The sequence below is a fragment of the Dama dama genome, chromosome 29 (assembly GCF_033118175.1).
Source record: "Dama dama isolate Ldn47 chromosome 29, ASM3311817v1, whole genome shotgun sequence".
Lineage (NCBI taxonomy): Eukaryota > Metazoa > Chordata > Mammalia > Artiodactyla > Cervidae > Dama > Dama dama.
In genome coordinates this window covers 44537080-44553754 of record NC_083709.1, presented here as the reverse complement: position 1 = coordinate 44553754, position 16675 = coordinate 44537080, and the positions used below count along the sequence as shown (strand labels likewise).

Below are 16675 nucleotides of genomic sequence, written 5' to 3'. Positions count from 1 at the left end.
AGATGAGGCATATTTTCTAACCGACTTCCTTCAGTGGTGTAAGCAGAATTTCGAGAGCAAAATAAAACAAACCCAGGTGCCCACAAATTAGTCATTAGTGTCTGGGGTATGTGAGGAGAGGAGTGACGAAGAGAGAGAATGAACCGAGAGAGAGGAAAAGGGATCATATTAATTGCGTTGATGTGGGAAATATCACATGACAGCTATTAAAGGAATTCTTGACTGAGGAAAGCAATTTTAATTCTTTAATGTAGATACTCCATATGAAACATTTATATTCAGTATAATTAGACATTTATTAGAAAATTTTGGATAGGTTGCAGCTATTGATTTTCTTTTGTTTGTTTTTCGTTGTTTCTACTTACTGAAAATATATACGGTTACTAGATATGGCCTGCAGAAAAAAAAGAAGGGTAACCCCAGCATGGGTAAGATGGGTAACTGGAGAACGTTCCCATGTGCTGACAGCTGTCTGAATGAATCAGGAGACATTTACCACTGAACACTGTACAGAGGAAGCTGAGACGGGGCCTAAATGTAGAGCACAAGTGTGGTGGCAAATGGCAATCAACAGTACAGGGGAGTATCAGTAGTTTCTTTTTACTTTTTAAATTTAGATTTATCTTAGGAGCAGTGATTCTGAGAGCTGCTCTCTCATTTTAAAGGCGCTAAACTGCCCATCTTACAAATAATCAAGTTGTTGTAACATCATCTATTTTCTTTACAGTTGGCATTTTTTTTTTGAGTTGTCCCTATTGTGCAAATCAAACAGCAGATAATATATTTTGGATTTCCACTTAAAAGAACACATTCTTCCCCTTGTTGAAATCTGTAATGCTATTATAGATCTGGTTTTCATTTATCAAGCACCAATATTTTCTTTTGCTTCACAGAGTGCTGCAAATATATGCAGCTTTTTCATTTGGATAGTATTAATTTTTCCATAGATCATAAAGAAAAGATATTCCATCTGTGGATAAAAGGATATATCGATAGTAGTAATAAAATTCACAACAGTAATGGTATTTACTAGGCATTTTCTTTTTGCCAAACACTCATCTAAAGGCTTTATATGCATTAACTCATTAATTCTCCTAATAATTCTAGGAGGTAGGCATTATTATTATTAATCCTATTGTACAGATGAGGAAACCAAGGCACAGGAACTTGTTCAAACAAGTTTTTCAAAAGCAAAAAGAGCCTGGGATACTTTAATAGGAAAGAAGTTCTTGAGAAATACACACAGGCCCTTGTAGGAAGGTACCCATTACAGAGATGAAGTGAATAATGATGAATGAATGGTCTGAAACTAAATATACTCCCCCAAAACTAGAAAAAAATAAAACAAACCCATTTTTTCCTAAGCTGCTTTTATCAGATTACAAACACTAGTGTTAAAAATGCGTATGGCATGAAGTGCTGTATTCTTTGTCATTTCTAACTCTTAGAAAAAACCATTTAAACCTGGTTTTGTTGGAGAGACACAGATGAGCCAATAATTCTATTTGGGTAAACCCTTTGGATTAAATGTGCCCCCTTCCCCACTCAAAAGAGCTAGTAATCTCTTAATGTCCAAGATTTAATACTTATCTATGATCCTTGGATTTAGAATCAACCTTCATAATTTTTTGGAATAGCAGGGGCAATCTTATACATTCTCATTTTAGGTAGAACCAGAACGAAAGACACTGAGTCAGCGCTCCCTAAATTGAAGAATACACTTGCAAAGAGACTGCGTGTCCGTCATCTCTATAAAATTAGCATACAGATGTGTGTAGGGGCCTTTTGTTTGCAAGTGGAATTTGAAATGTTCATCAGATTCTAAGAAGGAATCAACTCCCCCCAAAGGGTTAACTGAAGTAAATGACATGCCCAAAGTCACATAGCTGCTAAAATCAGGATTTAGTTTCCAGTCTTCGGTCTTATTTCTCTTTCTTCCTAAGATACCTCCAAAAATGTAGTGATGTTAAACAAACAAAAAAATCCACCTGAAAGCCATTTATAAGTTGTTTATTCTTTGGAAATATTCACTTTAGCTTAAGTCTAAGAACACAATTGAAGAACTCTGGCTCTAAGATTTCTATGATAAGTGTTTCAAAATGTACATTTCAAAATTCCTAGACAGTTTTCCCAGTCAAAAGGACAGTTTTTGAGTTAGGTTGACATGTATAGGCTCCATTATCATGACTCAAAAGTGGCTAGAGTCCCAGGTTGCCTTTTGGAGAGAATAGCCATCTTGAGTCCAGTTGACTCATACCTGAGAATTTTGGCTCTGCCAGTTACTAGCTAATGCCTGTAAGAAGGTTACTAGACTTTAAAAAGTTTAACAGTTTCCTCATCTCAATTTTGTATGACAATGACTAGCTTTTGAGGTTGTTCTACACTATCAGTAAAATCTATACATGATTTTATACACTATATATAAAATCTAAGACATGATGCCCAACACATGGTAAATACCAAGTCAGTCATGTCTATCATAATGTCTTGTCTTTGTTGTTTAATTTAAAAGGAGGATTTTAAATTTTGCTCTTGACATAGGCCTGGCCAATGACTTAAAAAAAAAATTCCATGTCAACATGGCTTTAAAGTGAAATGCTAATTCTACTAATAGAATGTAGTACTGGCAGCAGTGAAGATCATTATAGTTTAGGAAAAAAATAACTTTTTTTATTCCGGACTGTGATAATTACATTGATAGTTACAAGGCATTACAATAAATAATCTGCCTCTAATTGATATTCCTGAATTTATAAGAAGTTTAAGATATATAAAAAGTTATTTGAGCTAGGAAGATCACCTGTTAGGGACAGATGTAACATTCTGCAGTGGTAGGAGTCTGATGCATCCAGGTCACTGATGATTCCCTATTTTATGTTATAGCCTCAGGAAAATTAGACCATAGAAAGAGAAATGAAATACTAAAATGTGAACTTTGTGTTAATACGAAATGATAAAATGGATTATTTTAGTCAAAAAGGCAAGGCCGGGTGTTCGTATCCATGCTAAGTTACTTAGTTAAGTCACATCCTGTATCAGCGGGAAAGCAGGGTGAGTGATGTGGGCCTATGGAAGCCTTGAGTGAGGAATCAGAAGAATTCAATTCAAATGTAAGCTGTATTAGTTGTTCATCTTTTGCACTGAGACTCAGGGCTGATTCTCTGTTTGAGCTTCAGTTTTCTCATCTCTAAACATGGATACCTATCTATACTAATAAAATATTTATACTGTTGCTTCATCAGACTGCTATGAGTATAGTAAATAAGATAGCTGATGTAAAAACTACATAGAGCTAACTCTTACTAGAGAACTCAAAAGTGAAAGACATTAGCACTATGAAAACTGATACTCAGAAGTCAAAGTGACAGAACGAGTTAGGACAGAGTTGTGACCCAAACCCAGATTTCCTTGCTCTTTACATTTTGGTTTGGTCCCTTTCTCTTTTTCTACGTTAATGAAATTATACTTTCTAGACAAGTTTGGAGTCTATAAGATTAAGCATATTATGATATATTATCTTATGCACATATAAATATTAATTTCCACTTAGTCTTTCTTGACAATATTTTAAGTCAATGAAGTAAGTCCTATCATCTCTCTCTTTCAGGAATTATTATTTTCTCTTAAGTACTGCCTAAACATGTTGGGATGCCAACAAGAACTGCATTGGTCAGGAATTCAATTGTGTTTTCATACTGCTTACCATCTAATTCAATAATTGTGAGCATTTTGTAATTAGGACTCTCTTAAATTTATTTTGCATTTTTCCCAGCATACATAAAATAATTGTAATTTGGAGATACATCATGAAATATCAGTATTTTCAAGGAGTTCGGTAAGCACATCAGTGCCCATACACAATTCCTTATTCTTTTAAGTTTTTCCCTTGTCATCTTTCAATGGAAGAATGTTAAGAGTTTTGCTCTGTTAAACAAGATAAAGACAACACAAGTCACTGTGACAACTCCCAGTTTTTTCTTTAATGTCATCAGATCACTCTGCAAAGTAATACAAAGGGAGTGATCAGAAACACAGAGAGAACAACAAACGGATCCCATATAAACCACTCAACCACAGTCATGTAAGTTATCACCATGGGTGGAACCCAAAACAAGCACATTAAGTTTTATAAACTGTACGTGAAGTCACATAGCATTTTAATATATTCGAAAAATCTGGCTCTGAGCTATCAAAGATCCCTTTATAGGAGAAGCCTCAGTTACTGCTTCTGTGGTTCCAGATGCTGGCATTTTTTCTGTGCTTAAGATACAGGATGATTGCTTTTCCCCTTAAATATCTGCTGGCTAGGGCTTAGTCTAAGATAAAACTCTGTTCATGCTTGTAATCTAGATTAAAGCTCTCTGTATAGCCATAAACTTCAATTAAATGCTTCTAACCTTTTGCATAACACTTAAAATTGAAAAAACTTTTGGTTTCTAGGTCAGCTCTAGATTTAGGGTGTATTTGTGGACACAAAGCTATAAAAAGGCACGTTTTAGTCTGATTCAAGTGCTTTGGATCTTATTCTGTAAAAATAGCATGGGAATGAAATGTACATAGTTTCCAACTATCATAATAAAGGTACAAGGAGGAATATTCTTTGTCCTTTGACATACTTTACTGTTATGATGGTGGAAAATAACAGGTTAAGGAAAATAATGACATAGCAGGCAAAAGCATAGGGAAGTGGTAGTATTGAGTGACCTAATTCTGAGTGGTTTGAAACAATACTACAGGGAAACAAAGGCAGTTTGACAAGTTCTCCAGCCAAGATCATGCCAAATGGGTTCTCCATTTCTATTCATTTATTTTATTTTTACCATTTACCTTGCTTCACTAATGACAAAAAAGATTTCTTTCTTCTATGTGTGACTTGGTTTAGTTTTTATTTACCATGAAGATAATTTAAGAGACTTGAGACAAGAAATTGCTGCTGTTGTTTTTTCCTTTTACAAAATGGGAAGCAAAGTGTGAGCCCTATATGGTAATCATCCACATATACCATTCACAGTTTCTTAGAACAGGACCTCAAAAGAAGAAACTACCAATGTGACACTATCCTGCTTGAACTAGCATTGGTGAAACTTTGATAAAAGTGATCTTTTTTTTTTTTTTTTCAGTATGAAAACAGGTTAACCCCTGAACAACTAGTATCTTTAATTTCCACAAAAAGATTTATTATTTATTTATTTGTTTTGTTAGAACATTTTCCAACATCTAAAGTAAAATCAATTGTGAGAATTTTACAAAATATATCTATGTCACATAATACCATTTTGAGAAAAGGGGACTGAGGTGTGGACTTGCTCAAATGCTGAGAGATACAATAGTTCTTGTTCTAAAACTCGAACTTACTGTGCTGTTGCCTTTGGTGCTGACGGGACAAGTTTTTAAGCAGAGACTCATTTTCAGATTAAATTTGGATGCTAGGGAGGCAGGTAGGACTTGGTCAGGGTTATGAGATAAAGTGGTGGCCATCACAGATTTTGGAATCAGAAAACAGGGAAAGATACTTGAACAACTATATGTGAAAATATTTCAGTTGTACTGTTCTAGAAAAGGACTGCGTCTGAAGCTGGTATTATTTAATGCTTTATAAAACATCTGGAAGAGGGTAAACTTTTAAGTATGAAAAAGCCACAACGCTCTTTCGGATGCCAGTGAGGATGAATATGGTATGTGGCAGTTGGTGGTCCAGGGTAGCTATTATGACAGAGGAAAGGATTTAAGTGACATTGTAAACTACTTTTTAAGAATAGCAATCCAATGCAGTGCTTCAGCCAAAAAGACTAACAAAATGCTGACTGTTGAACACAAGCTCTTGGGTATTTTTTAATATGCCATGTGAGAAGGATTTATTATTGGAAAGAGATGAATGGATAATACTCTCATGAATCCTTCAGAGAAGCTAGGTACAGTTGAGGAATGATCCTCATCTTCTAGAAGCAATCCTTCCTTCTGGGATAAAATCCTTAGTACAACTGATTACCAAGCAGTCCACAAATAGATGCGTCAGACATTTCTAATGTGCTTTGTTTTTATTAATCACCACATCACCATCACCGATTCCTAAACTTTTGATTTTCCTTAGTGATTATCCAGATTTATATGCAAATAAGCTCCTCACAATTTTTAAGTTACAGTCTATGGGCATCTTCTGATAATCACCTGTTTATTCATAACCATTAGCAATTATCAGTAAAATGGGCAACCTCAATTTGCTTCTCTTATATAAACATGAACTAAATGATCAACCTTTCATCCAGGGTAGAAGCAAGAAGGTGTGAGGGATGCCCTGTGTCAAGAATACTCTGTGCTCCAGTATTGGTATATTTGTATGAAAAAAGTGAGAATAAGCAGTGCCTAAATCTTAAATAACTATGTTCATAGATGACTGAACACCTAGTTAAAACTGTATTTTCATGCACACATTTAAACCCATGGAAATAAAGGTATAAATATCATCTGCATTTCCTTACCTTCTATTGCTGATAGGAGAACTCGGGAATGATCATAAGCGATTACATTTGCATATCTATTCTTTGGTTTGTTTACTTCCAAGTTTGAATGTTCCCATGTGAACTGCTGGCCAGGGTCAATCGACTTTAAAAAAAAAAATAGCACACATACACAAAATCAATACTGAATAATATCAGATTATAAGCATTTATCACAAGTAACAAACATGATTTAAAAAGAAAATTTTGAAGTTACACTTCATCAAGATGATCCTAGCTGTGAAGCTGAACACTGATACAACCAGAATAAGATGAAGTGATTAATCATTGGAAAAAACAGTGATAGTCACCAACATTGATTCAAATGGGGGAAAAAAATCAATACAGATGTCCTGTTAATAGTGAAAAGGCAGGGTTTTTTTTTTTTTTTAACTTTTCAATTTTCTTCTCTGTTGCTGTAGTCTACAAGTTATCTTGGTCCAATATTCCTTCCAGTTCTGTGAACATTATTTTATCCTGATTCTTCTTCCTATTCTTTCCTCTCTGGACCTAACCTCACTCTTTAAGGTGACAGAACATTCACTGGACTCACTGGGCACAAGCTCTTCTTTCACCTGCAGGGTTACATCTTGATGGCAACTTAGAATTTTGTCTGCGTCTCTGTAACACACTATGACCACCATCACAAGGCAATTTGTACAATTAAAACAGGTAAGAATAACAGTAAGAAGGAAAGTAAGTTAAATCTAATAATCATCTTAGAATACTAATTTATAATCTAATACAGATAGGATCTAATCACTTTTTAACTTATCATTATGTGTTATTATGTTTACAAAGTTTGCTCTATATTCTTCATTTTAAACTTATTTTTTTTCTGATTTTTAATGCCTCTCCTGATGCCTTAGTTCAACCAAAGTTGTTCTATAAAATATATCTTGTATAGCTATAAAATGATATATAAATTTCTTTTTATACAGAACCATTATTTTGAGACTGAATTCAGGCTTTGATTATAAAACACTGGGAAACTTTTTAATGTCCTGCAGTGTTATAGAAATGAAAGTATTTTTTCTTTCATCATAGCATACTGACACTTTTTTAAGATATAATTTCATGGTATATGGAAACATGAGTTTAGTAATTATAGAAACATGATTTTAAATGACCAAAATCAAGTTTTCAGAACTAATGATATATTAGATTTATATACTCAGGATGAAATTCTTTAAAAAGCAAAAACACTGCTATATTCATAGAATTTTTAACAGTTATTTTTGATACTGGATATTTTCCATGCTTTTATGTTGATATGTACAATTTGAAAGTAAAATATATCCAACAGCTGTTACAATATTAAGGATGCACACATTTTGTGTTTTAATGGATAGAGGTCAGCACAATAATAAACTCACAAGTGTAAAGAGTAAAGCCTATTAACAGTCATGAATAGCCTCTAAACATAAATTCTCAGCAGTATAGATTGCAACCTCTAATTTACTAGAGATTATAAGACCCCTTTTCCTTTCTTAGCCTGTGCTAATCTGTATATAAACTAGTCAATCACTGAACAGTATTCAGCAAAATAATTATCCATGTCTTAAAAGTCTAAAGAATAAAGTGATTAGGGGTCCTTCTAGTTTGTTCTTCCAGAGAACCTCATCATTTTCCCTGCAGAATGTACTCCTTTCAGAGTATGCTGTGAGCTAAGGGGAGTTGAAGCATTCAGATGCCCCAACCCTGTGCCTTCTCCACACAAAGCAGCTCCATTTAGTGACCAAGCCTTGTCTTAAAAACTTCTCAACTCCATCCCAAGTCTACCATTTCCTAAATCACAGTTCTTCAGTAGCTGATGTCTTCTCTAAACCCTCACTCTAATCCATTCTTCATACTTAAGTAGACATTCTAAACCACACCCCTGAATAGGTTAGGACTGTGTTTAAAACTCTCCATAGACTCTGGGTGGCCTTTGGCTAAAACTCTGAAGTCCTTTAGCCACCATCCTACCTAGACACATTTAGTCATCTTTGTATCTACAAAGATGGCTCAAGAGATGGTTCAACAATTAAAAAAAAAAAAATGTTGCTGAGAAAAGTTCATAAAGAGAAATCATGGAGTAATTCTTTCTTATAGCATGGGTGTTAGAGAACAGACTTTGGAGACTGCAATATGCAATGTATTAATTAGCTTAACACTTTAATATTCATTATCATGACTTAGTAATTAAGAATATGATTGTGAAAGTACAACTACCACTGATATTCCACTTTACACTGATGAGCATTACTGAGTACATTAGCTTTTTACACAGTATTCTCCAAAATATTCCACGAAGTTCTTAAACTCACTGATACACAGGCATTCCTTTGGTGGAAGACATTACTCCCTCTGATGATCTCGTTACTCAGATTATGGTCATTCATATGTGTAAATGACATACATTTAATTATACCAGTGAAAATGCATCTATCAACTCAAAGACACTGTGAATCCATGGTCATTTCCACTCTTGCCACATATTTTCAGCCCTCAACATGATTTACTTGATACCTACATAGTCAGTTCAGTCAATTCAGTTGCTCAGTCATGTCCAACTCTTTGCACACCCATGGACTGCAGCATGCCAGGCTTCCCTGTCCATCACCAAATCCTGGAGCTTACTCAAACTCATGTCCATTGAGTCAGGGATGCCATCCAACCACCTCATCCTCTGTCGTCCCATTCTTCTCCCACCTTCAGTCTTTCCCAGCATCAGGGTCTTTTCCAATGAGTCAGTTCTTTGAGTCAGGTGGCCAAAGTATTGGGAGTTTCAGCTTCAACATCAGTCCTTCCAGTGAACACCCAGGACTGATTTCCTTTAGGATGGACTGGTTGGATCTCTTTGCAGTCCAAGAGACTCTCAAGGGCTTTTTCCTACACCACAGTTCAAAAGCATCAATTCTTTGGTGCTCAGCTTTCTTTATAGTCCAACTTTCACATTCATACATGACCACTGGAAAAACCATAGCCTTGACTAGACGGACCTTTGTTGGCAAAGTGATGTCTCTGCTTTTTAATATGCTGTCTATGTTGGTCATGACTTTTCTTCCAAGGAGCAAGCATCTTTTAATTTCCTGGCTGCAGTCACCATCTACAGTGATTTTGGAGCCTAAGAAAATAAAGTCTGTCAGTTTCCATTGTTTCTCCATCTATTTGCCATGAAGTGATGGGACCGGATACCATGATCTTAGTTTTCTAAATGCTGAGTTTTAAGCCAGCTTTTTCACTCTCCTCTTTCATTTTCATCAAGAGGCTCTTTAGTTCCTCTTCACTTTCTGCCGTAAGGGTGGTGTCATCTGCATATCTAAGGTTATTGATATTTCTCCTGAAAATCTTGATTCCAGCTTTTGCTTCCTCCAACCCAGCATTTTGCATGATGTACTCTACATAGAAGTTAAATAAGCAGGGTGACAATATACAGCCTTGACATACTCCTTTCCCAATTTGGAACCAGTTTGTTGTTCCATGTACAGTTCTAACTGTTGCTTCTTGACCTGCATACATATTTCTCAGGAGGCAGGTCAGGTGGTCTGGTATTCCCATCTCTTTAAGAATTTTCCACAGTTTGTTGTGATCCACATAGTCAAAGGCTTTGGAAAGTTTACAACTTGGTAATGGAAACACAAGTTGTATATCATGTATGTTAATATATTTAGGCTTAAAGTGTGACTCATGAGATGAAAACTTGTAGGCAACAGGATAATGATAGTAATACCTGCCAGGTGATTATGCTTTTCCATGCAGTATCCTGTTTAAATTTCATAAGTTTTACAAGGTTTAGGTACTGTTTTTTCCTTCGTTATGAAGATAAGGAAATGGAAGTAAAGAAAGACTAATTCAACCAATTTTACTGAGGGACTTCTCTGTGGCAGGTGTTTTGGTTGTTAACTAATTTGGTCACATGGTGAAATTCCATACATTAACACTGTGACCCAGGTTTGGGTGATTTCAAAATCCACTGATGATTAACAGCTGGTAATTCCTAGTCCATGGCGCCACTTCACTATCCAGAAAGCCACTGCAAAGTAAAGAAACCCATCCTTTATCTTATCAGTCCAAATATTTCTAAGTGATCATCCTGCGTGTATGACCAGGCCACTCAAGATACCTATTCTCTTGCTCTCTGTATATCCCTTGATCCACCAATGCCTGCTTCATCTACCCCTATTAAGTGCCGGACCTTCCTACATGCTTGCCCCAGGCTGCAGCCAGGGATTGTTCTAATCTTCAGATCAGAGCATCTCCACCTGATGGCTTATCAGAGAGAAGGTTAAGGGTGGGCCCCTCCGCTAGTTTCCCTGGTAACCTACATGGCAACCTGAAGTCAGCTCACCTGTAACCAGTTACCACTCCCCTCCCCTATCGCGAAGGCTGCTGCCATGTTCTGCCCAGTACTGTCTGCCATCTGCACCCAGTGGGGTGTTGCTCCAGGACGCTGCTTCAGACACGTAAGTCCCCCCATTCATTAAACCACTGATGTCTCTGTTGCCAACTCCAGACTCTTTCTTCAGTCTTGAGGCTGGACAAGCACAGGTCTGGCGGCCCTGTGGGGTGAAGCCCAACAACTGGTAGAGTGACCAGGAGACTGAGGAAACTCCTGTGAGTACCAGGATGCCGGGAAGGCAGGCCTGGGAATGGGAAGCTGTGGGCCCATCTTCGGATATGTGGGGCCTGAAAGTTGCAGATATGGTGCCGGGGTGGCTGTCCACTAATGTGGAGCCTGAAAGTTGCAGGGGTGATTCTGGGGTGGCCGTCCACCTGTCTGTGGGGCCCTGTGGTGGCTGTCGTTGACGAATGGGGGTCACCAAGAGAGTACAGAGAACTCATAGATAACCCCAAGGCTGTTGGGGAGATAGATGTTGGCTGCTATTACAGTGGGATACAAGTGGCGAGTGGCTGTGGGCTGGCTGTTGTTTTTTTGTGTTCGGAAAGACGAGGAGGCTGAGCTAACAGCCTCGTTGAAGGTTAAGTGTTGATTCGAGTTCTTCTCATTAAAGTGAGCCATGTGACTGTGAGTGAATGCTACATAGTATTGTCTATTACTGCTGTTTACTTAAAGTGAACTGGTTACTTAGAAACTGGAAAAAAAAAAAGAATCCCAGAAAATGTCCAAGGTGGGATTCTTTTGACATTATAAACTGGTTTTTGTGTATGCGGTAAGAGGAAGTTAGCTTTCTAGAAGAATTGGTATTTCTCTTCTTGTTCCTTTGGTATTAAGTAATGGACCTGGGTTCACAGGAACTTTAATCATCTGATGCCTGAGAGTGAAGAAAAAATAAAAATAAAGAGGCCTTTTTAAACTCTGGCTGGAAACCTGTGAAATCTGTTTCTGTATAGATATATATCTGTGTGTACCTTAGAAATGGGTCTGCTGCCTCTAAAGGGCATGGTCAGGATTAGTTTGTGGATGAGCTGTTTAACTTGATTAAGAGAAATTAAGTGTGTATATAAATTCCCTGATATCTCTGTTGTTGACTCTGTGCTTTCTCTTTGGTGTTGAAGTGGGGCAAGTACAGGCCTTGGAGGCGGGTGCAGGGTGCAGCCCAACAGTGTCATTCTGGGGCAATTACATAAGAGATCAAGTTTTAAAAATGAGGTTGGCTTCACATGGATGATAAAGCAGATGGGATGCGGCTTACATTTATACTCATTTTACACGGATCAAACAAACATTGATTAAATAATGCTGACTTGTCTTTGTGCAACACACACTCATCCATCTGTATCTGTCTGTCTGACTGAACGTTCAGCAATACACAGCCTAGGTCATTATTTTGGAGCTTGTCAGGCTGCTGAGAGCAGTAAACTCAGTAAAAAAGAATAACTACTGAAAGTAGATGAAGTATAAGAAGAGATTTTATACTAAAAAAATTGAGGAAAATAAAATTTCAATTATCCATGTTAATGAAGCAATATATCATGGATGAATAGGACTCTAATATTCAAAACCCAATCTTCAGGCTCTCCTTAAATGATGACACTACTGTTTTGCTTCTTTGTTTTCTGGCTTCTCTTACTGAGATCTTACCAAGGAAGAATGAAATGGCCAAGTGGACAAGGAGCAACACAGGTCTTAAGTGATACAGGAGTTGTATCTTTGGCCAATCCATCATGACCACATACCTACCTACTATAAAATTAGGCTGAGGTCTCCCAAATATTATTCAAAACAATCTGAAATAAGCATCCTTTTTCCTAATGTTCCTAATGGATCCAATCATTTCTTGCTGTTAGTATTTGGATTTATTTCCTGAGTACTTGGTTTTGACTCTCAGATATTTCCACTTATCCTTCTGTGTCTGTTTACCCAGACATTGAGTGGGATCCACCTCCTTCTTGGTACTCAATCCAAAATCCTACCCTCTTGAACCAAAATCTTGACCAGGTCATCTTCATCCTCCCCTAAGAATTTTGCGAGTTGGAAAAGAAGAAAGGTAGATATATTCAACTGAAAGTTGATTGATGGACTTTTAAATAAGTTGCATGAAATGTGGACATTACATTGTCACAGAATTTATAAACAACAATGCTATTTCATAATATTTACTTTTGTTTCTCCAATCAGTATGGCCCTTCAAGGTGTGCTGGATGAACCCTATGGGGTTTTTTATTTTTTACCAAGATGCCAAACCATTCTGCACTGCCTCCCTATCTGCACACTTGGTACATTACACAGGCTCCTTCAGACATGTAAGTCCTCCATCCATTAAACCACTGATGTCTCTGACGCTGACTCTGGGCTCTTTCTTGAGGCTGGGCAAGCACAGGTCTGGCGGGCCTGCCGGGTGCAGCCCAACAACTGGCAGAGTGACCAGGAGACCTAAGAAACTCCTGTGAGCGCCGGGACGCTCAACAGTTTTTGAGAATCTCAGTAGTTTTTGACTGAATCACTTTTAATGCTAACAGAAGATGGCTAGCCATCTTCAACTCAACTGCTTAGCTATACTGAGAAAAAGTGACAAAATAAAAGGAAAATCCCCTTGTAACTTAGAGAAGGGAAAGCCCCAACTAAACACTTGCTAATATCAAATACTTTGAATCTATGCAATCTTTAACTTGATGGTCTGAAAGTTCTAATGTTTTCTTTAATCAACTGTAACTTTGCCTTAAAATAGGTAAGAGAAAAATATATGTCAGTGGAGATAAAAGCTACCTTTACCTTATGGATTTACCATTTTGCCCTGTGTTCTTGATGAAAAGTTTGAATTAAAATATAATTATTTTATACTGTAACTAACACTTATGGAATGGAGCATTTAGTTTTCATTTACATTTCTTTGTGCTTTACCTATCTCCCATCATTTTATATTCACAAAGACTCTGGAAATAGTTACCATCATTATCACAGTTCTGTTGATGAGAAAACTAAGGTGTAGAGAAGTTAAATTACTTTCTCAGTTTCAGACAGCTACTAGGGAGAGAAATTAGATTTGGGGCAGAGATATTCTGCACCCCGCACCCTTCCCCTGCCCTCATTTGAGTGACTAGCCACCATGATATGTGTCGTCTCTGGCCAAGCTGGAAAAGGCTTCTGGACTGTTTCACACATGCCTTTCAATTCTTCTCCTAAAACACAATGGGAAATCTAGGAACAAAAGTTTCTGTAGTGCTTCTGATCTGTATTTATAATTTTAAACTCAAAACAAGAAAGTGCTCATAAATTTGCAAATCAGATTACAGTCATTGAGTAAAATTACATCTTGATATGAGACTGACCTTTTATGACAAAGCTGAAGTCATTTTACAGCAAAGCTCTTAAATATGGTTTAAAATTTCAACTTCTCTATCCAGAAGAAAAATATAATTCACATGTGCAGAACACCATACAAGTTGCTCTGTGTTCCATTTCTCATTCCACCAAGAGAAAACCTCAAAATATTCCCTTTAGAAACTCAAAGGAGAAACCACAAAAAAGATACATCCTGGTTTTGTATGTTTTGAAACTACAACATTTAATTATATAGAACTAAAAAAAAAAAGCGACTTGACTAGCCAAACTATGGGTCAGACTAAGTATCCTTTATACAGGGAGATGAACTTTCATTGACCTTAACCTTCAGAAAAATACTATCTTTCCACATAGTTCCCCATCAATAGGTTCATTTGGTCTTCACTGTGGTTTGCCCCCAGATATTCTCAAGTTTTTATTTATTTATTTATTGAGGTTTAGAAGAAGAGTCTGCCATTGACTACATATTTTTGCAATGAATCCTTTTTATTTTTTTTAATATTAATTCTCTTTGGGGCATGTTTTTCCTTTTTAAACTTGAAATATAGTTGATTTAAAATGTGTCAGGTATATATCAAAGTGATTCAGTTATACATAGGTATATTCTTTTTCCAGATCCTGTTTTCTATTCAGTTTCTGTTTTGTAAGGAAGTTCATTTGTATCATGTTCTAGATTCCCTATATAAATGATGTCATATTTGTCTTTGTCTAACTTAATTTAGTATGATAACCTCTAGGTCTACAAGTGATGCTGCACATGGCATTATTACATTCTCATTTTTATGGCTGAGTAATATTCCATTGTGTATAGATATACTACATCTTCATTATCCATTTATCTGTTGATGAACATGTAGACTGCATCCATGTCTTGGCTATTGTGAATAGTGCCATTGTGAACACTGGGGTGCAGGTATCTTTTCAAAGTATTTTTTTTTCCCCAGATATATGCCCAGGAGTGGGATTGCTGGATCATATAGCAGCTTTTTTTTTTTTATAGTTTTTAAATTTCTATACTGCTATATACCAATTTACATTCCTATCAACAGTGTAGGGGAGTTCCCTTTTCTCCACACCCTATCCAGCATGTATTATTTGTAGGCTTTTTAATGATATGGCCATTCTGACCAGTGTGAAGTGATACTGGATTTTACTTTAGATTTGTATTTGTCTAATAATTAACAATGCTGGGCATCTTTTCACCTTGGCCATACGTGTGTCTTCTTTGGAGAAATGTAGGATTGGTTTTCTCCTCATTTTTCTATTGGGTTGATTATTGTTTCTTATGGAGTTGTATGAACTGTTGTGTGTGTATTTCGGAAATTAAGTCCTTATTGCTTGCATGACTTACGAATTTCATCTCCTAGTCCATAGGCTGTCTTTCCATTTTGTTTATGGTTTCCTTTGCTGGGCCAAAGATTACAAGTTTGATTAGGTCCCATTTGTTTATTTTTATTTCTATTGCTTTGGGAGACTGAACAAAGAAAATATTGCTAAGATTTATCTTAGAATGTTTGATTATGTTCTCTTCTAGGAGTTTTATCGTGTCATGTCTTTTGTGTATGATGTCAGAGTATGTTCTAACTTCACTGATATATGTGCAGCTGTCCAGCTTTCCCAATACCACTTGCTGAAGAGACTCTTTTTCCCATTGATTATTCTTTCCTTCTTTGCTGAAATTTAATTGACTACAGGTGCGTGAGTTTATTTTTGATTTCTCTATTCTGCTTCATTGATCCACTTGTCATTTGTGAGCCAATACCACCATTTTGGTTACTGTAGCTTTGTAGTACTCTTTTAAGTCTGAAAGGATTATGCCCTCAACTTTGTTCTTTTCCCTCAGGACTGTTTTGGTAATTCTGGGTGTTTTATGGTTCCATATAAATTTTAGAATTATTTATTATAGCTCTGTGAAAAATGTCATGGGTAATTTGGTAGGGATCATACTAAATCTGTAGATTGCTTTGGGTAGTATGACCATTATAACAATATTGATTCTTCCAATCCAACAGCATGGTATATTTTTCCATTTCTTTGAATCACTGTTAATTTCCTTTATCAGTGTTCATAGTTCTCAGTATATAAGCCTTTTATCTCTTTGATCAGGATTATTCCTAAGTATTTTATTTTGTTTTTTAAAAGGGATCGTTTTTTAACTTTCCCTTTCTGATATTTCATTGTTAATGTAAAGCAATGTAACTATCTCATCCTCTGTTGTCCCCTTCTCCTCCTGCCTTCAATCTTTCCCAGCATCAGGGTCTTTTCCAATGAGTCGGTTCTTTACATGAGGTGACAAAAGTATTAGAGCTTCAGCTTCAGCTTCAGTTGTTCCAATTAATTCAGGACTGATTCCTTTAGGATGGACTGGTTTGATCTCTTGCAGTCCAACGGACTCTCAAGAGTCTTCTTCAACACCACAGTTCAAAAACATCAACTCTTCAGCACTTCT

The 16675-nt window shown here is 36.5% G+C and overlaps 1 protein-coding gene across 18 annotated transcripts in view; it reads right to left on the bottom strand.

The window, feature by feature from the left end:
* PTPRD (protein tyrosine phosphatase receptor type D) overlaps window positions 1–16675 on the bottom strand; it is a 541446-nt gene that overhangs the window by 76249 nt on the left and 448522 nt on the right. For all 18 annotated transcript variants that reach the window (XM_061132759.1, XM_061132767.1, XM_061132761.1 and 15 more), the window contains one exon: window positions 6480–6603. In XM_061132759.1, coding sequence (XP_060988742.1) covers window positions 6480–6603 — 124 coding nt within the window. The remainder of the gene's footprint in view (window positions 1–6479; window positions 6604–16675) is intronic.